At 47.0% G+C, this 27,294-nt stretch overlaps 1 protein-coding gene across 2 annotated transcripts in view; it reads left to right on the top strand.

Annotated features, from left to right (window-relative positions):
- TMEM108 (transmembrane protein 108) overlaps positions 1-24,766 on the top strand; it is a 146,613-nt gene extending 121,847 nt beyond the window's left edge. For both annotated transcript variants that reach the window (XM_088521111.1, XM_088521112.1), the window contains 3 exons: positions 13,772-14,872; positions 23,020-23,174; positions 24,425-24,766. In XM_088521111.1, the coding sequence (XP_088377237.1) occupies positions 13,772-14,872; positions 23,020-23,174; positions 24,425-24,547 (1,379 nt within the window). In that variant the 3' untranslated portion in view covers positions 24,548-24,766. The remainder of the gene's footprint in view (positions 1-13,771; positions 14,873-23,019; positions 23,175-24,424) is intronic.
- Positions 24,767-27,294: the final 2,528 nt, after the last annotated feature.

Raw genomic sequence — 27,294 nt, 5'->3', positions numbered from 1 at the left:
CAGTAGGGAAGCAGATTGGCACTGGCTCGGGTGGCTCAGTCCGTCCTCGGGTGCTTCTGCCCTCCAGCTACCTCCGGTGCTGCCCTTTTCCCTACCCCACATCTCTGGCCCATGCTCCAGGTCCCTGGTACATCCTGGGACAGAGCCGTTAATGGAAGTCAGTGCTGCCTGGATAATCCTCTTCTGCTGAGGACGGAAGGGTGCTCCCCTGCATGCCCTCAAAGCCCCTCTGTACATGACTGGGCTGTAAGGTGATGAAGGAGCCACGGAAATCTCCTGCTCAGGTTCTAGCTTAATGCCATTCTGGTTTCTTTTCCTCCTCAATTGTGTTTTTAAAACATACATATTTCTGTTGTTTTCAGGGATCACTTTTAGGATAGCCCATAAAAACTCTTGCCATCATATCCACATTTTAATCGTACTCTGAAAGAAGAGGCAGTTCCAGTACTGAAGGCGTGTTTCTGCTGCAATCCTTGTGAGTGAGCAGTCACTGAGAACTTCAGTGTAGGACTGAACCTGACATTGCTGCTTTTCCAGCTCTCTGGAAATATCACATCTGGACTGTATCCAAACCTGGAAAGTTTGAGCCCAATTAAGTAAATACTGTGACAGTTATGTGTCTCTTAAAAACACAGCCTTATTATGGAACCATAATTTTGGTCAGTACTTTAAGTACATGCAAACCATCTTTTCCATACTTTCTAAGCTTTTCCACATACATTTTTAATATACGCCTGATTTTTTTATATACAAAAAGAACACTTGGAAACATCACTGGGTAGGTTTAGCTATTATGATCCAAATTCCAGGAATAAGTCTGGATTCTTTTTTTCCTCTTCATGGTATGTGCCACGTAGCTTGGAAAATCAGTTCTACCCTCAAAACATGCTAGCATGCTAGCTAAAGGATTTTTCAGCAAGCATACTATAAAACTAAGTGGCCAGGCTCAGGCCTCATGCAAAAAGTTTAATGGTCTTTGACCATAGCTAATTACTAAAATGAAAGATGAACCCGGCCAAAGAAATTGAAAATACGTACAGAAAAAACACATGTGCCAAGGAACCAGGCTACTGCAAATAGATATGAAACATTTGTATCTTGCTAAATTCTTTCTTTTTTCCCTCACAATTACCAGCTTATGGATTTGTGTTGTTCAAAGTCCTAAGAGTGTCTCTCCTGTGATAGATGCACAATAAAACAAGGACTAACTGGAAACATTAATTTAGACAGAGGCATAACTTGAATCAGAGTTCCTAGTAAGAGGTGCTTTGTATTGCTGTAACAAGGACAAAATGTTTCCCAGCCATCTGCAAGCTGTAATCACACCACCTTCACAAAGTGTTACAAACTGTTGCTGTGCCTTTTCTCCCCTTTTGTTTTAATTCCCTGCTGAAGTACCTCAGACCCAAGGTCATCATCGGGAAGTGGCTGCAATGCAATAGAAACGTTGCTGTAGGTGCTGCTGCGTTTCTGGCGGTATAATTGTCAGTGGATGAGCGTGCAGGAACAGCCCAGCAGGGACACTTTAGAATAAATATACAGAAAATAAGCACAGCAGAGGAGAAAAGTAATGTATCTGCAAAAGAGCGGTGTGCTGTACATCCCATCAAAAATCTGCAGTGGCTGATGTCTGGAACAGCATAGCTACATGTTTATTTTGCTGTTTCCTCTGCTTTTCTGCCTGCTCCCAGCCCAGACCCAGTTCAGTATAGTTTTAGTCATGGGTGACACATCTATCCCGTGAGTAATCCCGCTGACGTTGCAAGGAAGCTTCTCTTGTTTGACTAGCTTGCCAAAGCAGGGGGCCAAAGCAAGGTCCAGGGGCCAAAGCAAGAAGTCCGAATCTGATTGCATCAAAATCTGACCTTAGCTTTAGCTACACAGATTCAGGTATTTCAATCATTGACCTTCTTTCATGCCAGATAACTTGTTTTCAGGTATTATAGGTGAATTATATGTGACCATCTGTGAATAGTCTTGGGCCAAACAGTCGTTTTCTGGATTTTCAGTATAAAAAGCTCTTCAGTTTTATGCACATCGATGTTCCTGTTTGACTGGCACGCTGGTTTCCAGCAAGCTAGGTAAAGGGCAATGAACCACACAAAGGCTGGGCTGTGGGCTGTGTTGAGCTGGTATGATAGCTTCACATGGCCCACGTAGCCTGCTCAGCTTCGAGGCGAGCACAGGATGAACCTCCCTGTTCCCTCCCTTACTCCCTCTTGATCCTGTTTGCCTTTTTTCGTCATATGATTTCTTTTTTCTCATGTGGCCTCCTTGGTCTTCAGCTCACAACCATGTTTTACTTCCGGGGGTAAATAATTCCTTAAGTAATTGCTATGTTCTCTTGTCAGAGGTATTTATATGCTGAATAATTTTACTAATTGCAGTAGACTTGTTCTGGATTTACACCAGTGTAGCAGAAGCCATTTGTCCCAGCGGACTTTTCCTGACACTGCCATCAATGGGACTGTAATTGGTCCCTCAAGCAAGCCTCCCTCTATTTATTTCCATCCTGTCTTTTCAAGTCATATTGAATGGGGCTGAAACTCAGCACTTTATCTTAAAATTACATCCTCTCTATAATGCTTCTTGATTTTCCTTCCTCGCTATGTCCTGACCTTTACTAAGGCTGTTGCTAATATATTCTCTTAGCCACAGTAGTTAATGTTAATGCAAAGACTAATTTTCTCCTGCAGCTTTAGTGCTGATGTGCCACTCTTAGTGCTGTGTCTCCAAACAAAATTGCCTTCCTGTATTGCACTTTACTGTGGGAATAATTTTACTGCTATGGTACAATGGCAGCTGAAAATGCTTAAAAAGAGAGAGAAAAAAAGAGAAAGAGAGAGAAAGAGAGAGAAAATATGTTAAGTAAATGGTGTGGCAACAAGACACTTATGCCAGTATTATCATTCCATTTCATGGGAGTATAACACTGGACTGCAGTGCAGCTCTTCCGGCATATGTCTGCTGAGAACCCACAGTGATGCTTAATTGTAATTCATTCAAGGGGCTTGTGCAGAAAGTTGGTAATTTGTCATTAGCCGTGCCCTGGTTTCAAGGTCGTGTTTTGTGTATTAATAAATTAGGCCCAAACCAAGGAAAGCCTGGACCAGGGCAGTGTAAGCAGTAAAAACGTGTTGTTAGCTCTCAGGGATGAATTTGTCTTTCCAAGTGCACCACTTGGTACATGTGCACTTGCACAGTTTTTGAGAAAACATCACGTAGCAGCTTATGAAGTTTGCTACTACCTGGAGCCCGGTGTTTCAGCTCCATGGCTAGCATTTCTGCATTTTTCATGGAAAAAAAGGCAGTGGAGTTTGATTTGGAGGAAGAGATGTATGTGCATGTTGTGGTCTCAGGAGCTGCAGGTAGTCTCATGCAGGGCTGCTAGGCAGAGCTGCCCCAGCGAGTGGATGGTACTTGGGAGAAGCAGGAGAAGAGCCCTGGTTCCAGCCCCCCACCAGCAATAACTGCTCTTTGGTAACTGCTTAATAACATTCCTGAAATAAAATGAGGCTCCCCGTGCAGTTGCTGGAGGAAGGAGGAGGAAGATAAGAAGTCCGTGTCAGATCAGCACCACCCTAACTGGTGTGAAGGCAACAGAAGTCAAGGATGGATGAACACGGAGCCTGAGCTACCTCTCTCAGCATGAGAAGATCCCCCAAGGGCCGCGCGCTGACAGGGCAACACGGAAAAGCTGGTACGTTTAATCTCTTCACAAGGGCTGCTCTGTGAATAATCAGGAGTTGTTAGGGTTGTCAGTCCAATTTCCTTCCAAAATAAAATCAAGTGTGGAAGTGATGACATTTCAGGCATGGGTGAAGCGGGTTCTGTCTTGTATATAAATAGGGACAAGTTTAACAGGAGGGAAAGCAAGCCAAACAAAATGTCTTACTTGGGAGATGCTGTAGGAATAGTGCTGCCATAAAGGTAATGCCTGTTGTTTTTACTGTTACTATAAACAGAGGATCTATGTTTTTGGGGAAGAGAAGCTCATGTGACAGTACCAAACTGTGGCATTTAAGATAGGATGAAGCTTTATGACCTGAGGCCACTATGAGCAGCCAAATAAGTCAAGGGATTTTTTTGTTCTTCATGTAAGTGCCATCATAAGCAACATCAATTGATTACAAAGAGTTGAGAGGGTATACTTCTAAAACGCCAAGTCTTCCTCCTAACTTCATGTGTATTTCCCTTTGAATTACCAATCCCCTGGTGAATCAAGTGCTCTGTATCACCCTGTCATCGAGCCCTTATGTTCTTCACATGTGATATTCCATATCCCCGTCTACTGAAGCTAATTCATGACCAGTAATACTGAATGAAATATAAGCAGCCAGGTCTGCTCTCATTAGCAAAAATTATGCCCAGCTGCTACTGTGACCTTCCTTATGGGAAGATACAATTTACTACCCCAAGTGGCCCTGTCGTTCCTTCCAGTCCAATGCACAGCTTCAAAGGATGGCAAAAAAATCTCTATCTTGATACTGGCACAATCTTGCAATTCACCTAACGGAGCTAGAAAACCTTCCTTGATCCCCGTGGTGAGCAGCTGATCCTGGGGCACATGCCGGCCATGGCGGGGCTTTCTGACTGCCTCCAGCCACCCGATTCCCTCTCGGAGCCACTTGCAGGGCACCCACACCGCTCCCGCAAGTGGACATGATGAACAGCCAGGTTTTTCAGCTAGCCGGCTGTTCTGAAATCTGCTTTATGTGTAGCCTCACATTCTCAGGCCATGCTCACAGGAGAAAACTTGGGCTGGGAACCAAGTTTCACACCCCGGGTCCACCCTGGCAATGTTTCATGTTCAAATCCCACTCTGTGTCCCACCAGACCCACTAGCTGCCATGCTCCCTAGAGAGAAAATCCCTCGATCCGGACCTGACTTGGTTCTCACTTACCCACATGGTAAACAGAGACAGGTCATAGCAGTGCAGGCCCCCATGGCAAGTTGTTAACTCACAGTGAGGCACAGTGCCCCTTTTTTTTCACATTGGGCAGTGGTCGAAATGGAGCAGCTCGTAGGCAAGTGACTTCCTCACGGGGTGTTACCCGCTCCCGTAGCTAAAATTGGTGCAAGCTCTGCATTGCAAGCTCTCACTTGAGATGAAACACAAGGATAACCAGGCACTCAGAGGTAATAATGAGTCTGAAGGGGCATAAGTAATGAATCTTCCAAATTACTTTCAGTGAACAGATGAAATGACAGAAATACCTGAAGGGTCTGTAGAAGTTAGTCAGCCTGTGCATAACTATTAATACCCCTTCTAACTGCAGAATAAACGCTTGTATGCCAGAAACCTTGGCATTTGATTTCCACAGCTTTTGCAAGCAGGAAAAAAAATGTATGCATTTTCAAAGCAGAGGGATCCGTGAGCAGGTCCCTCAGTTCACTTCCTTGCCAATTTTTGTAGTGTGTTACAATGTTTGAAATCAACCATGGGTCAAAAGTTATTAGGAAAGACAAACAGAAAAAGGGATAAACAACCTGATAGAAGACTCAATTCCCTAGAGGGAGAGGAAAAGAAAAAAAAAAAAAAAGCTAAAAATGACTGTGTTATAAAGACAGACTGCCCGGAGTCCGGAACAGGAGTCGTTGATGGATAGGTTTGTCAGTGTAAATGAACCAAGAGCTGCAGGTTTCATCCTGAAGAAATTAAGCTGGGAAAAGACATATCACCTGGCACTGGCATCAAAAGCCTAGTTAAAACTGCATGTGGGCAGGTTTGGAAGAAGCCTCGCGGGCCTAGGAGCTGCAGTCTTTGGAGAAGGTCTCCACGCAGAAGGTCTGAAGCAGCGGCTGCTGCTCCCTCAGCCCGCTGCAGCGCGGCTCTGCGGGGCCAGGCTTGGGCGCAGCTGATGAGCCGCGCGCTGCTTCGTGCAGAGGTGGCAGCCCCTCGCTCCACCTGAACTGCAGCCTGCCCCCTTACCCTCGGGTATGGGAAGGGAGAGTGTTTCCTAAGGCCTGGCCATGGAAGGACTGCCAGGACCTGCTCCGATTTGCTCTTGGTGGCAAGGAAGGGCTGCTCTCGATGGCTCGTTTTGTGGTATTCAGTAGACACTAGTTCTGCATTTTATCTTCCAACCATCGCTTTTGTTTGTCCCCTTATTGTACCAAACAAATCTTCTCGTTTGATAGTGACCTCTTCTCAATACATAGAAGGATAAGGGGGTTCAGCTCACTGTGTTTTTATCATCCAGGAGCCGGACGGTGCTAGCTCACCTTCGGCTGGCCTGAATTGCCCACCAGATCCACAGCTACCTCAGGACAGACATGCAACCTCTGCACGTCTTACACTGGGCAAGACGAATCCTACCCATGGGTTAAGGGGTTGTTAGAAAGCTCTTTAAGGTGGCTTTGAATCCTCTCTTTTATTGCTGGTGAAACACATGCCCTTGCCTGAGTCAGCATCTGTGGAAGTCACTACATCCTCCCTTGGCAAGATCCTATTTTAAGCTTTTCATCGGTGGCTGCAGCCATTTGTTTTGCTGTCAAAACTCTTCGAAAGGTCCGGTGACATTGACGGCCAGTCTCTCCGAAGCCAAAGGTTCTGCGGCAACATGAAAAGGACGAGCAGCGCTAAGTGCAGGTGAAAGAGACGCCAGCTGCACATCCTCTCTGTCTCCCTTGGCAACAGCATCCTGCCAACAAAAACCGCTGCCAAGCGCAGGCTGGAGAGCAAGGGAGGTGGGTTTGCAAAGCTGGGGCTGGGCGAGCTTTGCGTGGAGGGGGCTCTCAAACCAAGGAAAAATTACTTGGAAAATTATTTGGGGTGTGTGTCTCTGGATAAGGGAGTGCAGAGGGCCCCTGTCCTCACGGAGAGGTTCCAGCTGAAATTCCAAGCAATGGCCTCTTGCAGGCTTGAGCCATATGTTCCCACCCGTGCCAGCACATGCGAAATAAATCTGTTGTGAGTTACTGCTTACAGATGTGGCAAATCCTCCAGCAAAGGTTAAAATATGTGGCACGGTTCTCTTGTTCCACCAGCTGCAGCTTGATGCTAAATCATTGCTTCAGCAGCAAGCTCTTAACAAGCCCCGAGTCCTAGAAACTGCTAAACAAGCTGTTATTTGTGAGGATCATTTTTTTATTATTATTATTTTTATACCTTGACTGTCTTGACTTAGAAAAACCTTCAAACTAGAAACAGTAAATGATGAGAAGTGACTTGTAGATGACAGGGAGAGAAGGGGCATCAACATAAGAGCACAAAACCACCAAGAAGAACTAAGATAATTATTTGCAGCCTGTCCTTCCACATCCCTCATGATTTGATCATGGCCCTGAGAACACAGTTAGTGTAAATATGGATAGGATGGACCTGAGCTTTAATACACACACCTGCCTCGCCTTCATGCCTTTCTGCTTTGGCCAATGTTGAAGAAGAAGCCTGGCTGTGGCACGGCTCTATCCAAGGCCTGAGATAGGAGGGGGTCTCAGCAGGGATAACGGAGGAGGAGAAGCTGGCTTTTCTCTCCAGCAAAACATTAGGAATTGATTTGCCGATAGAGCAACCTGCTTGGGCTGTTGCAGCACCTGGGGGTATGGCAGGGATCATGAATCCAGACTGAGCAGCAGGATTGTCCCGTGACTCCGGAGGGGACACAGCACAGCTCTCAGGAGGCCACCCCCCCACACATACTTGTTGCACACTCATACCCTCCTACACCCAGACCTTATTCTGTGCATGTTTTGGTGCTCTTTGGGCAGTGCCTTCTTCTAGACACCCATCTGTGCTGGAGAGCGAGGGAAAAGCAGGAATAAATAAATAAATAAAAGAAATAGAAGAAGGGAGGAGGGATTATGGCTTGGACTTCTTTATTTATAATGACAAAATAGAAATATTCCGTGCGCCACTGAGCGCATAAAGTACAGGAGACGCTTGTGGATGGCCAGGGAAGAGAGGGAGAGGAGCGCGGTTTCCCTGCACGCGTCCCCTTAGCGGAATCGGTGCCTGGAGCGGGGAGCGGGCGGAGGCCGGGGAGCGGGAGGCAGCGCTGCAGAGCCCAGCGGCCCGCAGCCGGCTCCGGCAGCGCGCAGCGAGCGGGGCACGAGGAGCAGCAGGAGCGGGAGGGGGAGGAGGAAGGCTCACTGGCGGCCAGGGGAGCAGGGAGCGCGGTGCGAGCAGCGGGCGGCGCGGCGCCGCAGGACACGCCTGCCGCGCTCCTTGGCCGAGGCAGCGGCCGCCTCGCTCAGCGGCGATGAGGAGCCCGGGGCCGCGGGCCGCGAGCCGGTGAGGATGTCTGCTGGCAAGGCCAAATGAGATTATCAGGTGAGTGATGCCCTCGGGCGAGCCGCCACGGCCGGGCTCGTGCCTTGGCTTTCCCTCCCTGCGGGCGATTGCCACTCCGTGAGCCCCTGCAGGAGCATCCCCAGCTCCAGTGTCCCCCATACTCAGAGGAGCCGGCGATCTCCCATTTCCACAGTACCTGGGAGTCCTCCTGCAGTGGTAGAACAAACCAGGGGATGCCTGCGTGTCAGTGTCCTGTTTGTACCCCCTTTGTTTAAAAGCGCTGGAGGACCAGAGATTAATTCTGGTGTATGGACTCCCTCTCTTAAAATCTCCCATGGAAGTTGCATCTTAGCAACAGGAACGTGTTTTTTGCTGCGTATTTTGCATTAAGGACTGGGACATGCTCACCACATGAAAACTGTGGTCGCCGTTACACTTGCTTTTTGGGAAGGGTCGGTGCTTGTATGGGTGCTCTGCAAAGCCCCCGCTGATGTGATTTCACAGTCCTGCAAGTAGAGCCGTTACTCCATGCGTCTCATTTTCTACATTTTATCTGATATCTTGAATACTGAAGTTGGGCTTGAGCACCCCGCTTACTGTTTAAAAGGAAAAACAGACAATAACCTGTAAGTTAAAAGCTGGGAGCTCTGGTACAACAGTCGCTGATAGGCAAGAAAGAGAAACACTCTCTGCAGAGTAACCTACTTTTTCTCGGTTCTGCCACCACTCGTGGAGGTGGAATTTGCCCGACTCTTTGGACAAAGGCTGCTTTGTTGTGTGTGAAAATCACATTGCTTTGGCAGATAGCAAAGAGAGTGTCCGTAACAAAAGTAACAATATAGACTTTCTGCCCAGTGGTGCATCTGTTCGAGGTTGGTTCTGCTCCCTGCAATGCTTCTGGTTTGCTGAGGGACCCAAGATAAGCTAACAGTGTCACTCAGAAGGCGTCGCTTTGAGTCTGTTTTGCAAGGCCTGCTCTCACTGCCACTTAACAAGCCAAGAGTGTTTGGGTCTGGGGGAGGTGTCACCATCCTGCAGGCTGCCCATGTGCACCTGAGCCCAGGCACTGGCGGTAGCGGGTCCCATGCTGCGTTTTGCTTCCCTTGCCCACGGCTGCATGCCATAATGTGTCCAGCAGCAGGTCTCTGCACAGAAAGCATCGTTCCTAGAGCAAAAGGTGGCTCAGGATGCTTTGCTTCAAGGTGCAGGGCAGCAGCGGTGAGAAGGGCTCAAACGCCGCCTCGGCTCTTGGCGCGGGTTCGCGTGCTGTGGGAAATGTGAACGTGGAGCTCCAGAGACTGCACCGGGTCTTTGCCAAGCAGGACTTGATTCAAAGACCGCTTCGGAGTCAAAGTCAGCAGGAGCCTTTCCACGAACTTTAGACCAGGCATCAAATAAGCCCGTGCTGTTTGAAGAGAAGGGAGCCTGATGGCATGAACCAGCAGCCTGCCCGCTCTGCTCTGCCGTGCGGGAAGGCTCTTCCCGAGCGGCACCAGGCGGTAGCAGCTCCGACCTAGGGCCACCTAAAAAGCGCAGCAGCCTTTGGCAGGAGCTCCTTGGATCCCGAGATAAAATGCTCAAAAAGGCGGCTGCTGGGGACCTCAAACCCCTTCCCATTTCTCAGGCAGCAAAATATTCCCAACCCCAATTTTCTTGAGACTTGCTAGGGATATTAGCTCCAGGCTCTCAGAACATTGCTCCTTCATTCTCCTTACTTATAAAACTGTACCCCTACCACAGGAAAGAGCACTGCAGCGAGGTCCTGGTGAGATTTGAACCATTGCAGTGCGTTGCCGGGAAGGGGGTTTATGGCTAAGTGCACATCAGCTCCCTGTATGTGCACTGTGCTGTCAGTCTGCTCTGCTTCACCCTTGAGTTAATTCGTTTTGTACTTAACATTTGAGTCTTGGTGTGCTATGCAAGAGCACGGGATGACATGGTTCGCACCACCGAGACATCAGGTCAATCAGCATTTTCATTAGGGTTGAATGGCTTTAATGTAGTCATAAAATTAGGCTCCAAAAGCAGGAATTTGACCTACAGCATTTAAAAGTCAAACCAGTTTGACCCTTTCTGAGGATGAATTCCTATAACTTAGAAATGGCCCCTTATGAGAAGGCTTAATGGTGTTAACTGACCCTTGAAAATATAATTAATTATTATTATTTGCCATAATGTACTTACATCAGCCTGTATTGCCATTAGGGCACCATCCAGCAACAGACAGACCTTACCCCAAGGGGCTCCTCAGCTAAATAAGGTCGGTCCTTGGAGTCTCGTGCAGCCCAGACTGAAGGGTTTTGGCAAAGAGCTGTAGGACTGAGCTTTGAACTTAGCAAGCATCTGCTGTGTCCCATACATCTGGACTATTATCACCTCGGCCATGACAATGTTGGGCCCAAAGGGTTTCTTTTCAGTGCCAATCTGATTCTACGTAAGCTGGGGGCCTGGGGGCCATCAGCATCGTGTACTTTGCAATGAGCAGGTGCATTTGGGAAGCAGAGAGAGAGGGAGAGGGAGGACTTCTGAAACGGTTGGTTAAACCCATTTCAGTGATGAATGTTTCCTGCATCTTTGCAGAGGAATTAAGAAAATCATTTTCCTCGATTTAGGCCAAAATTTCTCTAAAGGGGAGTCTAATACTAGGTGCCTTAAAAAAAGCTCTGCTTAGTACAACATTGCATACCCTCACGTCTCACAAGAGTCATTGGGAGCTCGGGGCTATCAGGCCACTGCAAACCCAGACAGAACATCGCCAGGTGTCCCTGGATGGCTGATGCAGAGCATCTGAAAATACCAATTCCAACTTTTGCTTTCCAGTTGGCTGCTGATCAGTTATAAAGCCAATTAATTCTACTTAAAAGGGCCAGCAAAGCTCACAGTGAAGTCTATTACCAGCTGGTTTTCCCAAAATGTACAGCATGGGCTATTTTGAGAATGATCTGCTGAGCTGAATAAGTATTTGGGGACATAGATTTGCTCTGTATGTCTCTGGAAGAGAGAGTGGTCAGTTAAACAGGTAAAATCAGTAAAAAAGAAAAGTCCTAAGAAGCTATGTGTGTGGGGCCACAGTAGCTCTGCAGAGGATGTTAGAAGTGAGCAAAATCTGACTAGCACATCCTGAGAGAGCAAAGGTTTACAGGGTTGTTGTTTACTGCCAAATGAATCGCTTAGGACATAGTATTTCTTTAGAATAGTTATTAATACTTTACAACTCCTCTCAGGGTACTAGCTAAATCTATATGGCTTCTAGTGTCTGATGTGTGGTGACCTGCTACCACAACAGCCTGCCCCAGGGAGGTTAAAAATCTTTGTAGTTGTTAGCTTCTAATTTATTAGCAATTCAAGCAGTAAAGGTGGATACTTGGGAGTTTTTTAGCCAAAGATCATTGTTTCTAACCTCAGGGCATAATTTGCAGAAGAGCTGGCAACTTCCAAATTCCTTAAGGAATATCTAGGTGAAAAACAGCAATCCAACAGAGATGCTTTTCTGTGCACAAGGTGTGAGAGGAAGGTAGTTACACAACATGCAAACATTTGAGCCGGCATTGCAATTATAATGTAGTATCTCATAAGATCTGCCAGTGCACTTTATCTTGAGCACTCACAATAGCAAGCCCAAAGTTTCCTGAAACATTATCTCTGCATACCAAATCCAAAATAAATCTTCATCCTTTCCTATTTGAATTTGTTCTCTAGCAGCCACTTGCCTTGGCATAGAGTATTAGCCATATGGGCACTAGAATATCTGCTTTGACCTTGACCTCAGAATAAGTGCTGCCAACATGTGAAGATAATTCCTGCATTTCATTTCCAAGAGCGATGCCCCAAGAATATAGTAGGATGTGCAGGATGTATTTTCCTCTTTGACTAGGCGTTTTGCTAAGAGCGTATTGTGTGTAGCTGACTAGGATTTGGAAGTGAGGTCCCAGTTTAGTGATAGTTTGTGGTCAAAGCACAACACTTAACTGGGTTAGAGGAATAAATACTTTACTACTTCGGGCAGTTTGTGCTTTATGTAGCATGTGGCTTGCAAATGGATGGGAGTGATGCACAGGACTCTGAATAAACATTTCTTGGTGTTTGCATCACACCAACGTGCAACAGAGCTTTAGGATCCAATGGACACCTAATCAGAAACCTTTGATTTTCACAACTCCCATTCTTCCATTTGCAGATGGTGCCCATACCAAATATTCCCAAGAAAGTCAGACCTAAATGGCCTAACAGCACTTGCAAAGAAAGCTGGCAAGCTGGGAGGAGGAAGAGGGTGGCAAAGGGGGCAGGGAAACACCCCACATCTCAACTCACATGCAATCCTCATGCAACTGGGTGTCCTGCAGCTCTGATGAGCTTGGCTCCCTGATTTGTTTGGGTTGCAGTGTCTTTCACCTTGAGAGCGCTGGTTGAGATTCGCCCCAGCACCGCGCTGGAGGTGCCAGCTGACGCTGTTCAGTGGCTTGTGCAGAATGGACTCGTTCCATGTGCTTCCTAGCGGGCAGAGGGCCACATTGCAGTTGACAGCTTCAACATATGGAAATGGTGACTTGTGATTGATGAGGTCCCTGCAGGTCGCACTAACTCAGGGCGTATTAGCCCTGCATCCTGGGGAGGCTTATGCTATTGCAGCTGCCCGGGTCCATTATCTGGACTGTGAATAAATGGAAGAATTGATGTTCCCAGTAGTGCAAATCTGGCACATCATGAAAATGATGTGTACTGCAGTTGGGAGGCGAGAGCCAAACTTCACAGACTCAAATCCCGCAGCACATGTAAGCGCAGCACAGGATATAGACAAACATTGGTATGTGAGTGTGAAAGGGCAGTTGTGTTAGATCGGATTGAAGTCCTAATAATCACATGGGTTTTTTTTTAAATACCTATGATAGCTCCATTTTCTTACTCATCTTGGACATTCGCAGATTTTCTGCATCTTATACTGCCAATAAGAGACCAAGTTTCCCAAAGCTGATAAAAAGGAAATGGGATTTGAACCTAGGCAACCCTCTCATCAAAAATCCACCCCCAGTCCCATTTCTTGGTCAGTGACAATTTTTGACCCAATTTTCAGCAAGGGCTAAGCAACTGTTCTCCCAAAAAACAGATTGCCTAATGGCATCCAAAAATGGAGACAGCCAAAATCAGGGTTTTGCAGCCAAGAGAATGAGCAGGCTAAGATTTCCCACAATGATAGGTCTTCTTATCTGGAGGCCCCTGGCCAAAACCAAAAAGGATACGTGTCTTTCTGCATCTGCCGCTATGGGACAGGGTGCTTTGTTGCTTATAGAGGGAGATAGCCTGCAGCTGCAGGTGGCACCTACAGCACTCTCCTGATCCGTACTGCAAGGTCCTGTCCTCTTTTGCTGGTGCCTCCCTGCAGCTTTCCCATTCCCACCTCACCGCAGACGGGCCCGGCAGGCTCTCTTCGCATGTGCTGCTCTCCTGGAGAAGGCAGAGCACCGCCGGGGAGCAGCCTGGTGGGACTCCAGCCTGATGTACCCATCTCATTCCCGCTCTCTGCTTTTTTCCCCTAGGTGTTCTGCTGATCTTGGCACTGACAGAAGAGCTGGTGTTTTCCATTCAGGTCCCGTCTCCCGCTGCCTCCTCCTCTCAGGGCTTCCTGATGGACACTACTGCTGTCACAGCCATGGGCACAACGCCTCGCCACAAGGACCGCCACACGACGCAGCCCGCTCCGACAGCGGCTCGCGCGCTTCCCCGCCCCACCGGCCACACGGAGCAGGCAGCGCCGGCCACCAGCCACCAGCAAGCGAGCGGCCGCCGCGCCAGCGAGAAGGAGAGGTACCATTTGTACAACCAGAGCGCTTTGTACTCAGGACAGACTCGCCCCAGGGGGAAACTCTCCCAGGATTCCCAAGGGAACTTCACAGAGCCATCAGAGCCTTACCTGAAGGCGGCCCTGCACTCCCCCTTCCCCAGCCTGAGCGGCCCCTTCGCAGAGAACCCGTATCCCTCCCCGACCGCCGCTTCCAGCGGTCCCACTGGCACGGGGCTGGCAAGAACTACGCACCCGGCCCCTTCTCCCCACAGCAGCACCTCAGGAGGCCCAAGGCAAGCAGAGCATGGGGACGGCACGGAGCCACTCGGGCGGGAAGCGGGTTTTGCCACCGCCGCTGCCGGACCGTCGACCGATCCCGGAGTGGCATCGGTGCCTTTTGACCGCCCCCACTATGATCTATGGGATATGCTGAGCAAAAACAGCTCCTGGGTAACCTTGAACCTCAGTACGAATGTCCCCTTGTTTGCCGGCCCCGGAACTGCGACGGCAGCAGCAGGTCACGCCGTTCAGACCGGTTTCGATGTCTCCTCTGCGACAGCAGGCGACCCCAGGGGAGCTGCTCCCGGCGCGGTGCCAGATGCCACCGTGTTGGGCAGCACTGTCCCCACGGCCCCCGCCACGGGCTTGTCCAGCTCCTTTTCCACCGCTGGCTCCACTGCAACTGGCAACTTCCTAAACAGACTGGTGCCTGCCGGGACCTGGAAACCCGGCGTGCAGGGAAACGTCTCCCATGTCACTGAGGGGGACAAGCCCCAGCACAGAGCAACCATCTGCCTCAGCAAGATGGACATTGCCTGGATCATCCTGGCTATCAGTGTACCTATATCCTCATGTTGTAAGTTAATTGCTGCTTTCTCTTTCTTTCTCTGTTTCCCTAAAATAACAGGTTTTTGCCACACAGTTCAAGGACTAGATGGAGAGTTAGCAGTGGCAGGGTAGCTTGAGACAGAGGAGAAACATTCCCCCAACAGATAACACATTCACTGCCCAAAATACGTAGGATTAGCAGCCTCCAGGACTATAGCATTTACACTCAAACACACGTTCTCTGTTGCTATTAGCAGTCCCTTAGCCCTTCTGGGTTGTCCATTTGACAATATAAGACAGAGGCTGAGCACTGGAAGGCAAAGCAGCTTTACTTCCAAATTTTTAAATGGTAACCAAAAATTACACAACGGTGCAATCTAGCAACTACTACTCTTTTTATATTTAATCCTGATACTGGATTTAAAAAACTACACTGCTAACCTCTCAAAATAATGGTCATCTTAGTAGCTAAAGCCATGGGAAATATCAGTTTTCCAGAACTGTTAAATATTTCATTGCAGGTAGTTAGTGGGGTTTTTTTTTTGAACTATTTAATTTGGAGTCTCATCTTATTCTAATACCAAATTGCTCTTTTCCTTTACTTTTATTCTGAGTCTGACTTTGCAGCTACCTAGAGAACAAGAAGATTTTGAAATTTTGATTTTCAGACAACAGAGAGCAGCCACCTGCAGGAGCAGGAGGCTTACAGAGATGACTTAGGATCTCATCATTTGATTCCATTGCAAAAAAAAAAAAAAAAAGAAAAGAAAAATAAAGAAAAATTAAGTGGTTGAAATGCGATAAAACTTGTGGATGTTGGTGTCTCCCTGCCCAACTTGGCGATATCCGCAGCATGAGACAGTGTATTATTCTCTGATGCTGCACTCTGCAGAGCCAAGAAGATGCCACTAAGTAGGCTATGGAGTATGATTATACTGATCTTCCTGGAGTGCAAATAGCAATGGAGTGAAACAAGAACATAAACATTTGCCAGCCATTGCTGCCTGACGTAGACTAAAGGGGTAGCCAGTGCTACTGACTATTAATCCTGTTCTGTGCACTCATGAGCTGTATTGAGGACAAGGTTGGGTGTGCTGATCAAGTCAGTCTAACAACCTGCTCAGGCCAAAGGGTGTTGCTCTCTTCTGCCCTCTCCAAGACTCGGCTTTGCAGTCCTGCCCTCTTCCTTCTACTTGACACCTCTGCGAGCCAGTTCAGACTGTAAACAGGTCAAAAAATGTTTGTTTTGTTCATTACTGTTTTTCTATCCACATAGTGAGCTGAATCAGTTCCGCATGGGGTCAGATAGTCACAAGCTGTGGAACAGGTGAAGGTGCAGGAACACGCAGCTGGGAGGGGAGCAGGACTGGCCTTTCTGTGAGCTCCAGACTACTAGACTGGCTCAGCAGCCCTGTTTGACCTCTGCCTCTAGGACTCTCAGTTCCACTACTAGCAGCTCGGGTAAAACCACTAGTGAAATCGAAACTTAAATTCCTAAGATTGAAAATCAAAATAAAGTGAAAGCAAGGCACAAGTGTATGCACATGCACTTGCACATACTTCTGTGAAAGATGGAGAGGAGAATCCAGGGTATACCAAGGACAACATGGTGATAAGAAGCAGTATTTGATAATATGATGAATAAAACACTGTGGAAATGTAAGAAAAAGCAAGTTCTTCCAAGCATTATGGTTAGGACTGGTGTTCAGAGAGAAAGCTGTTCTGGGTAGTATGTCTCCAAATGTCACCTGTTGTTTGCCGTGTATGACCGATAACTGCTACTACCACTAGTAGTAGGAGGAGAAGGAGTAATATAAAGAGTTCTTTGACAGCACTTCTAGCCCCTTGTTCATTGGGATTTAAACTTCCCTTCTTATCATGTCCCATAACAGAGTAGATTCATAAGACAGGGTCTGTTTTGTTTCTTTCTGTTTGTAAGCTATGTTTTAGAAAGGCAAGTGTTCTGAAAATTCCCTATACCAGCTCTGATACAACTGCATGTTTTTATGATTCAGGTATTTAGGTCTAGCTTTCAGGACCAGATATCAGAGGGTAGTCTTCAGTGAGACCCTTCTTTTAAAATCTGGGGATCCTCAGATGTATTTTGGAGATTAAATGAGTGGTAGATGGACCTTTAAGTGATTTGTGGGTCTGGCTGAAGTGATATTGTCAGAGTTCATTCCTATAAAAGAAAAAAATCAATTATACAAACCTATTGCATTTTTACTCAGGGACGCATGGCTCAACATAAGAGGCTAAAAATTGTGCTCTTAACTGGCAAAATTAAAGCAGGGGAAATGAGAGCCCAGACCAAAACGGAGCTGCTGCTGGAAAGGGTGCCCAAACTCCTAGAGAGCTTTTGCGAATGTTCCCCTGCGAGGGTCTCCAAAATGGTCACCTGTGCGACACAGCTCGATCCCGGCTGCCTGATGGTCGGAGGCCTGCGGTCCCCGGGCTTTGCCTGTCTAGTGGCAGAAGCCCCTTTTCTTCCTCCTGAAAAGTCTGGGTTTCCCGGTGCGCGCGGGCTGCTGCAACGCGCTCCCGGCCGGTGCGCGCAAGGGGTTGCCGCCACCTTCCGGGCAGTGAGGAGCCCGGCCTCAGGAGCTCGAGTCCTGGAACAGGCCTGGGATGGGGCTTCCCACACCCGCAGGGCATCTTGTCTGTGAGGCCACCTGGGTTTCTGAGTCCTACCAAAGTCTCTTGAACTTCTAGCCACAAAAGTAGTGCTTTGATGCTGGGGAAGGAGCGTACCCGCCACGTCTGCTGCATGGGTTTGGGGAAGTCATTTCACCTTTTGGTGAACTTCCATTTCTGTTTCCAGTACTGCTTACTCCACCTGAGAGCTACAAAAATAAAGGATTCTGAATCATTCCAGCCCCAGAAAAGCAGAGTAGTGTGTAGCACTGATAGAGGTATTTTCTGCATGTCACGGTTCTATTTTTTTTTGTGGTGTCCTTCAGGCAGCCTTGAACATTTTGTATGAATGCATGTGTGTCTGTCTCATACATCCTGCTGCACTGCTGAACGAGACGCACTATGAAGTCATTTTAAAACCCACAGGGTTCCCAGTATGTACAGTTCTGTAATTACAGAATTACGTGACAAAATGCTGAAGAATAGAAGATTGCAAATCAGAGGCTCAGAAGTCAATTCATTTAGTCAGTTCTGCTGACATTAGACAATGCAAGAGAGAGGCCGAGTCTCCAAATGGAAACGTCAGCAGAACTCAAAGAGTAAATGAAGAATTGCCTTGGTCCTAACCCCACCTAGCTCATATTTCACAGGCTGGGACACTTCCCAGAATTATCTCACTCACTTTCCCAATCAAAAAAATGGGTATATTTGTTTCTTGGTGTGAGAGTGATCCCCGAGCCCAGAGTCCAGTGTCCAAGTGTGAGCTCAGAGCAAGCTTGAGAGGTGATTGCTCTCTCCAAATGTAGGCAGCATGGTTAATAACAAAACACACTGTGGTACCCATAATAGAGAGGAAGTTCTATAAATATAGACAGCCCAGGTAACAGACACAGCGAGGCTGGCTTGCCATTACCTGTTCTTCAGCCTCACTGGGGTGTTTAACGAGGAATCAAACTAAATGAGGAAGGTGGAAAGAAATATGGGTAAAATGCAATTTTACTCACTGAGGTAAGGATTCTTGAGCAATTTAGTTTATATTATGATCTATAAGCATGGGCAGAAGTAAATTCTGATTTTCCTAGTATCCTCTACTCCTAATTTTTCCTGCTTGCACCATTCAAGTTTGCTAACATCCTATTTTATGTGGGAGCTAGGAGGGAGATATATAGTAATATAAGAATAGTAAAATATTTAAGCAATCTTGAAAGGATAGACAGAAACCTATCAAATAAGTGTAGAGAGTTGGTTTTATCTCATTACTCCACTTTATGAGACCAGTACTGAATATGGTATATAATCCTGGTGGTTTGTCTTCAAAAAAAAGGATTAGAAAGGATTCATAGAAGAGCCATGGGAATGATATAAGAGTTCAGAAATCCAACTTAAATCCACTTGTGTAGTTACAAAGTAGTAGTATGTAGTCCAAGAAAAGGCTCGAGCCCAATATGTGAGTCTTTTCTCATAGTGTAATGGAGAGCTTAATAAAACAATAACAACCAAAAGAGGCTGAGGAAGTGACAGCTGAGTCTGGATTCAGGCTAGGACATTGTGACCATATCCCTATGACAGAAATTAAGTATTGAAACAATCTTATTGGGGATGGGGTGGAAATCCAATTACTCCAGGTCCTTAAACTGAGCTGGATGTTCTCCTATGAGATTGTACTTTAGCTAGAACTCATGGACAGGGACCAAAATTGTCAGGTGAAACTCTCTGGTTTTGCAGGCATTTTGCAGATGATCAGCATGTTTCTGTCAGCCTGGAAATCTGTGAATCTGAGAGAAAACCATTTCTCCTGTTTGTGGGATGCACTATGTCTTGTTTCATAGGTGGGGGACAGGTAATGCTGATGGCCAGAAAGAAGCCAGTGCCAGAACTGGAGTTCCTTAGCAGTTCTTAGCCCCTGAATTGTGTGTTGAAATTTCTTCCTCCAGAACAGTAGCAAGTTGATGAATACATATTAAAAATGTTTTGAACCTCTAATATCCACAAAATTGCAAAGACCCATGCTATTTCCTAGTCTGTCTGGTAATCCTTTCAGATGACCCATGGACATCACTAAGATGTCATTCTCCTGGTGCTCAGCATCGGCTTTAGAATGGAGCAACAGAAAGGAAAAGCCAGTTTGGCTTTCCTGGCTCCCATGAAGGACCCAGGTGACCATCTGAAGGTGCAAACCGTCTAGGTGGCCATCGTGGTTGCCTGTAATTGACCATGGGAATGAATGGTTGCCTAAGGATACACATAGATCTTTTCCTAGGATTGCCCTATGCTTAGCTACATTCATTTCGCTAAGATCTGCCAAGGAAGGCTTCTCAGTCACTTCAGCAAGGCTGTCGACACAGTCTCCCATAACATCCTCATAGGAAAGCTCAGAAAGTGTGGACTGGATGAGTGAACAGTGAGGTGGATTGAGGACTGGCTGGATGGCAGAGCCCAGAGGGTGGTGATAAATGGGGCCACGTCTGGTTGGAGGCCTGTGGCCATGGTGTCCTGCCCAGGTGTCAGTACTGGGCCCGGTGCTGTTCAACTTGTTCATCAATGACTTGGACAAGAGTACAGAGCGCACCCCGAGCAAGTTTGTGGACGATACCAAACTGGGTGGAGTGGCCGACACTGCCGAGGGCTGCGCTGCCATTCAGAGGGACCTGGACAGGTTGGAGAGTTGGGCAGAGAGGAACCTCGTGAGGTTCAACAAGAACAAGTGCAGAGTCCTGCACCTGGGCAGGAATAACCCCAGGCACCAGTACAGATTAGGGGTTGATTAGGGGTTGACCTGCTGGAAAGCAGCTCTGCAGAAAGGGATTTGGGAGTCCTGGTTGACAACAAGTTAACCGTGAGGCAGCAGTGTGTCCTTGTGGCCAAGAAGGCCAATGCGATCCTGGCCTGCAGCAGGAAGAGCATTGCCAGCAGGTCGAAGGAGGGGATCCTGCCCCTCTACTCAGCTCTGGAGAGGCTACACCTGGAGCACTGGGTGCAGTTCTGGGCTCCCCAGCACAAGAGGGACATGGAGCTTCTAGAGAGGGTCCAGCGTAGAGCAACAGAGATGATTAAGGGACTGGAGCATCTATCTGATGAGGAAAGGCTAAGCGAGCTGGGCCTATCTAGCCCAGAGAAGAGAAGATTGAGAGGAGATCTGATAAACATGTACAAGTACCTGAGAGGTCAATGTAGGAAGGATGAGGTCAAACTCTTCTCCTTGGTGGCCAGTGACAGGACAAGGGGTAACGGGTGCAAGTTGATACGCAGGAAGTTTCACCTCCATATGAGGAAGAACTTCTCCCCTGTGAGGGTGACAGAGCCCTGGAACAGGCTGCCCAGAGAGGCTGTGGAGTCTCCTTCTCTGGATATCTTCAAAACCCGCCTGGATGCGACCCTGTGCTACAAGCTCCGCGTGTTCCTGCTTGAGCAAGGAGGTTGGACCAGGTGATCTCTAGAGGTCCCTTCCAACTTCAACCATTCTGTGATTCTGTGATTTAATGTGAGAAAGAGAGGGAATACCCTCAATTCCAACCCTTTACCTCTTAAATTAGGTCTCCTGTGCTCTGAATCGAGGCACTTTATGGAGACAGCTAAAATGTGTGGTGCTTGATACTTGAGGGCGCTGTGGAACTCAGTCTCCACTGTCTTCTCCCTGTTTGCTCATTTGTGCACTGAGGTGGCCAGCCAAGACTGGCCGTTCTAACTAACAGAGAAGAGCAAAGGCTGAAGCCGCTAGAGTTGAAGGCTGGATGATAGTAATGTTGGTAATGGCCTACTTTTCTGGATTTTTTTCCATTAGTTGCATAGGAAGATTTATAGTATGAACTCACCTTTCCCTTTGAATGAGACATAAAACCCTCGAACTCAAACCCATTAGCAATTTTGCTTAGTAGCTTTTATTTTTATTATTTTAAATATAGCTGTAGGCTGCACTTTTGTATTGCCATCTTATGTGACTAGATGGGATGTGAAATTATGTCCATGGCATATGGGTAGTTGCCGTGTTTATCAAAACATACAAAGCAGCTTTGACCTCTCTGCTGTCTTTTCTTCCCTCTAGGCTATAATTCTAATAAATTAATTTTGGATGTAGCTGAGAAAATAATATATTTTCCTTCTTCATGAATATTTTCTCTCTTCTTCCCTATCATGCAGGGTTTAGATACTATGTACTGAAACTACAGCAGGGCATTCCCTATTTCACATGTGCAAATCAAAGTCCATATCCAGCTACCCGTCTGTCAGTATAAATCAGGTAGATTACGAGCCCAAATGTTCAATTAATTCCACAGGTATAAAATAGGCTTACTCCTTCTCCCGACGAATAAACCCTTGTACGTGCCTCAAATACTGCCGGAGCACGGCCTGGTGGGAGCAGTGTGCTCGTTCTGATGGGTTTGGGTTTCATAAAATTGCCAAGATTACAAATATGAACTGAAACAGGGATGACTAAACTAAAAGCAATTCCAGAAAAGGCCCTCGGCCACCTCTGTGTGCAGCCAGCCTGCTGTGGGAGTGCGACTGCAGCATTGCTGCCGCCGCGGGGTTTGTGGCCTTAAGACCAAGCAGACAGTGAAATCAACATTTTTCACTTTCTGGTCACATAGTTTTGCCTAACTGCTCTACTTTCAGGTCAAGTGTTTCGGGCCTCAAAAGCTAAAACTTGTCTCACAGCTATGAGAAAAAAGCAACCCAGCTACCCATCAGGGCCCAGGCAAGCGCAGGGAGCTCTGGCCACCTCATCAGTAGGCACCATATCCTGATACAGGTGATATAGACAGAAAAAAAAAAAAAAAAAAAACAGCTCATGGCTGACCTGAGGGAAGATGTTTTCCTGAGGCCAGTAGTGTTGCCCTAGAAAATGTAAGCTACACAAGCGAGTCACTGGAGCGGCTCCCTGCTGCCACCTCAGGGCCCCCCTGTTGAAGAGCCTCTCTGTCGCCATGGCCGGGCTACGATGTTTCAGAGCACGGCCACAAAATACCTAAAAGGCAACCTCTGTGTGTGAGATGACAGGGACAAGAATCAGCAGCAGTTCAGATCAGGAAGGTTTGGTATGTAAGGCATACAACTAAGGTATTGACGAATTTGGTATTTGAGGCGAGGACAGGTGTCTCTCACTGCCTGTTTGCTAACAGACTCATCGCCGCAGTGTCAGGGCACACTAGGAAAGGATCAGTGTAGCAGCCTCCTTTGCATCCTTGTGAAATGTCCTCTATCCTAGAGGATCCCTGAGTCCTTGCTTAGAGATAAAAATACCATCCAGTTACGACACCAAAGCCTTTTCATGAGCAGGGCAGCTGCATGTTGAAGATTATGAACTTACGAAAAGAAAATAGGAACTGCATATCCTGGAAAGCCCAAAGCTTCATCTGCCTGGCCCAGATTCTGATTTAATTGTGTGGTTTTGTTGACTGAGAGTGAAATGCCAAGTCAGAGTTAATTGTACGATGCAGGTCGCCAGTGCTCTCCTTAAGTAACTTAAAAACCAAATCCATTATACTGATGAGTCCCTACTGAAAGGAAATAACCAATTTCTTGGCGTCTTTCTATTGACAGCAGTTCTGCTGACAGTCTGCTGCATGAGGAGGAAGAAAAAGACATCTAACCCAGAAAACAATCTGAGTTATTGGAATAATGCTATCACCATGGACTACTTCAACAGGCATGCTGTAGAGCTACCCCGAGAGATCCAGTCCCTGGAGACTTCAGAGGTACCTCATTTGCATGACTAGGGTCCGCAAGATTTAACTGAAGCCACGCTGGGAGAAAGGGAGAGGAAAAAATATTAATAAAGCCTTGAAATCCCCATGCATATTCAGGGAAGCCATTTTTCAAGAAAGACCCGCTCACACAAGTGTGTTATGAGGTCAGCAGAAACTGGCTGTCTCCTGTCCCCAGGCTTTGCAGTTTGCTTTATGTTGCTGCGTGCTCCTGGGCCATGACGTCAGCTGTCGCTACCACTAGTTGATTTTTTCCCCCAGTTTCTCTTCATTTGAGCCTGTGGCCAATGTTTAGCCCTACCACAAACAAGTAGGAGCACTATTTGAACCAACCCATAACTGATAGTTGGTCCTTCTAGCCTCCCCAGTGTGCATGTCCCGCATTGCATTACCTAGCGGGGGCAGTGGCAATTAATAATGTAAAGAAAATTTGTGCACTGACATCTCAGGAGCTGCCTTTAGCTTCTCAAATAACAGTTTGGAGAGTAAGTGTTCCCATTTGATAAAAAATTCAGGACATTAGCCTATGCATAGTGATATGTGTATACTGGTCACCTTGACAGAAGGATTCTCCCTGGTTCAGTGGGATAATTCATATATGGGCAGGTGATCTCACTGATGGAAATGTTGTATTATCTGGCCTCAGAGAATTTGGCGTAGTTCAAAGGTGTTTCGAAACTAGAAGCGGTGGATAGTTTGGGCTTCAGCTAAAGATATTTTCAAAAGATCTAATCCCTGACAAACATCTCTGGTTAAATTAGAAAAAAATATGTTCAGAAAGGAGCCTTTGAGAAGTGCCTAGACTAGTGAGCTAGACTAGTGCTCACAAACACCTCATTAATTCCACTTTCCTGGCAATCATTTAGCTCAGGCTAAAGGCAGATTCTGGTTTAGGCTTACCCAGAAATAGTTTTCAAATTATTGCCCTACTCGCATGTGGGATAGTCTCCAAAAGCTGTCACTTGAGTCATTTTAAACTGATCAGCACATTACTGAACTGGCCTGTTCCTCAGATAGCTTGGAACCATATATTTGGCTATTTTTGCCCTAAAAAGAAGAAGATGAAAATGCACCTTGGAGAAATCAAACCCAGCTGCCAAACAGCAAATCGTTGCAGTGCACCATAAGTTGAAAATGTCCAAGTGGTAGAAATAATGGTACATTTTTCACGAGTGTGTGCCCACGACAGAAAGGGTGATGGGGTAGGTCATGCTCATGCTGGTTTTCCATCTCTCTCCCAGGACCACCTCTCGGAGCCGCGCTCCCCAGCCAACGGCGACTACCGAGACAGCGGCATGGTCCTCGTGAACCCCTTCTGTCAAGAAACTCTGTTTGTAGGACATGAGCAAGTGTCTGAAATATGACCCCATAGCTGCCCGTGTATTGCAGTTTCCTCTTGACTCTCTCCAAATTATAAATAAATATATATATTATAAATATAACCTTTGTGTAACCCTGAACTACGAGAAATGTTTTCAGCTTTTTTTTCCCCCCCTCAGAATTGTAACCTCTTTTTTATAAGTGTGGTAAAACTTTACAGAACAAACTGTGGCTTTATAAAATAAAGGTATTTCTAAGCAAAACACCTGTCAAATGGGTTATTTTTCTTAACTTCATCTGCTGCTGAATATCCTCAATCGATAAAAATATTCACTGCGGCTGGTTTCGATGTGGGCAGTGTTTGGTGCAGCGTCCTGCAATGGCTTAGCAGCCATCTGAAGCTACGTGACCTCTCTCAACGTGTCTGTGAGTGTTCCTACTCCATGACCCTCCCTTACCTACACCTTTTGTACTGTGAAATTACCTAGGTTGTGATCTGGCAATCACGTGGCAGTTACGTGAGCGGGTATCCACTGCGTGATTCCAGCACTGGCTGGGATGGGCCTTCCTGCGTCTCCCTCCCACTTAGGCCCAACTGGGATCCTCAAACTCCATGGAGGCAGAGCAGAGGGCAGCCTACGGAGGCAGGTAGGCAGTTGCTGTGCTCCAAACAAGCCAAATGCACCCATGGAATTCAGGACCACACAGGACATGGGCACATCTGTCCAGGTAATACTGTTGCTTTTAGATATTAACTTCCAAAGACTTAGACGGGAGTCCCAAGTTCCTTCGCCAGTGGTGTCTGCAGAGTGAGGACCAGTGACCTCCCTTTTGCCTCCACGAAGGTCCTAACCATTGCGCTTTGGATTCACAGCTGCTGCGCTCCAGCCCAATAAGTCTTGAATTATTTCCTGCAAAGTAAAGAGCCTGAGCGGAAGGGGCATAGAGTGTCCCCTTCCAAGCGACACAAGTATCTCCTCAGTTTATCAGAGGAGCTTGAAATTTGTTGATTAGGAACTTCTACCTTGTATGCTTAGACTGCTAGTGCCTTTGAATCTCGACTCCTTACACTCCCTCTCTTTTCTAAGGCTTTCCTTCCTGTCTTAGGGATGAAAACACAATGTTTAGAGCAAAACGGTGCTTCAGTGCTCCCCAGCTGAGGGATAGATTGCATGCTGCAGTGGTGTTATGGGAACTGTAAGGGTAAATGAAGCTTAAATAGTGGAATAAAAATAGGCTCTTACAGGTGGAGAATAACATGGACCGTGGAGTGGCATTGCCTAAGCTGATGTTCTCTCTTTGAGTAATCCAGCAGGGTTACTGGCGGACCAATTCTCAGTTTTGCTTCTGAGATTTCCTGCTCTGTGCTGCTCACCAACTGAAACAGCCTTTGTCCTTGGAGATCTCAATGAGGAACAGGCAATGAGACAGCAGGGTATTAACCCCACGCTCCCGCTGACCACTTCGTGCCCCGGGCTGCTCAGGTTGATTGGCTCTTTGTGTCCAAGGGAAGCAGAGCATCGTTAAACATATGCCTTGTTTGAGGGCTGATAAAGGAAAAGGGGAATTACGACCATAGCACACCTGGTCCAGCTGTTCTCACCTGCAGAAATGTCCCAGTGGCTGTGGGTAGTCAAGAGTAACCTGAAAGCTTTACTAACTAGCTGTAATTTGACAGACATGTGGCCAACCCTGGGACCCCATGGCCACAGAGATCTTTACCCCCATCTCCTTTTTCTGTCCCACACAAACACTGCTGCACTGAGGCATCAATCCGACTGCCAGATTGATTCATCTGATATTTTAGATTTTTGGTTTTCTGTTCTGCATCAAAGAGTAATGCATTACGTCCCTAAAAGGTGGCTAGGGAGATGTTAAGATGTGGCTGTATGTGGACATGGATGGGCACTTTGGGAATACAGCTAGTCTCTTCACAGTGGGATACAAGCTGTGCAATGTTACCTATGGTCCTCATGGTCAAGTACTAAACAGTCTGCTGAAAATGCTGTTTCACTTACAGAATAAAAACTTCCTGAGTGTCCTGCCAAGAGACGACCCATAGGACAACCTTCATCTTCCAATTCTGTGTACCTTAACAGGGAGGTAGAAGGGGAGAATGACAGGACAAAGAGTGAAACTCAGTTCCTTTGGGAGGAAATTGGTATTTTTAGGTGCTATTTTCTGTACCAGGTACTGCTTTTGCAAGGCAGATTTCTTTTTTGCTTGACACAGAGCAAATATACTAAAGGTCTCACATAAGAAATACTGGAGGACTCCTCTCATTTTGCTGGTACAGTTTGCTTGGTAGCCTAAATTCAGGATGCCTAGAAATCAACCGAAAACATTTGCAAAGCTGTGAGACCCCATGTCATTCCTGGGCTTCCCACACATGGGAAATGATGCCCTGATTGCGGCCACAGTCCTCAGGCTAGCAAGCCAAACCTGGCCACCAGGCTCAGGCGCACCTGGAGCAAAGGAATTTCTGATCCTAGTCTGTGTCATCAGGGTCTCAGCTGATCGCCCCTAAACAAATCAACACATTAGGTCAGTGCTCAACATCAGCACCTTACAGGCATGCCTGCAAAGACGCTCATACGTTAATCCTGACCCGGGACGATTGCGACGTCGGAGCCGTGAAGCGCCTGTTGACTTAGGTGTAGCCATGCAGAAAACAACAAGTCATCCAAACAGGGAGTGTGCAGTTAAGTCTCCCTCTGGATCATGTCCCCTTCCACTCAAACACGTCCAAACCACACATTTATTTACTGCACAGCACTGACATAGAAAGAAG

This window comes from Tinamus guttatus, unplaced genomic scaffold, assembly GCF_059628265.1.
Source record: "Tinamus guttatus ecotype Peru unplaced genomic scaffold, ASM5962826v1 Tinamus_guttatus_pri_ptg000115l, whole genome shotgun sequence".
NCBI lineage: Eukaryota > Metazoa > Chordata > Aves > Tinamiformes > Tinamidae > Tinamus > Tinamus guttatus.
Note: the sequence above shows the minus strand (reverse complement) of the source record. Positions and strands in the feature narration are given on the sequence as shown.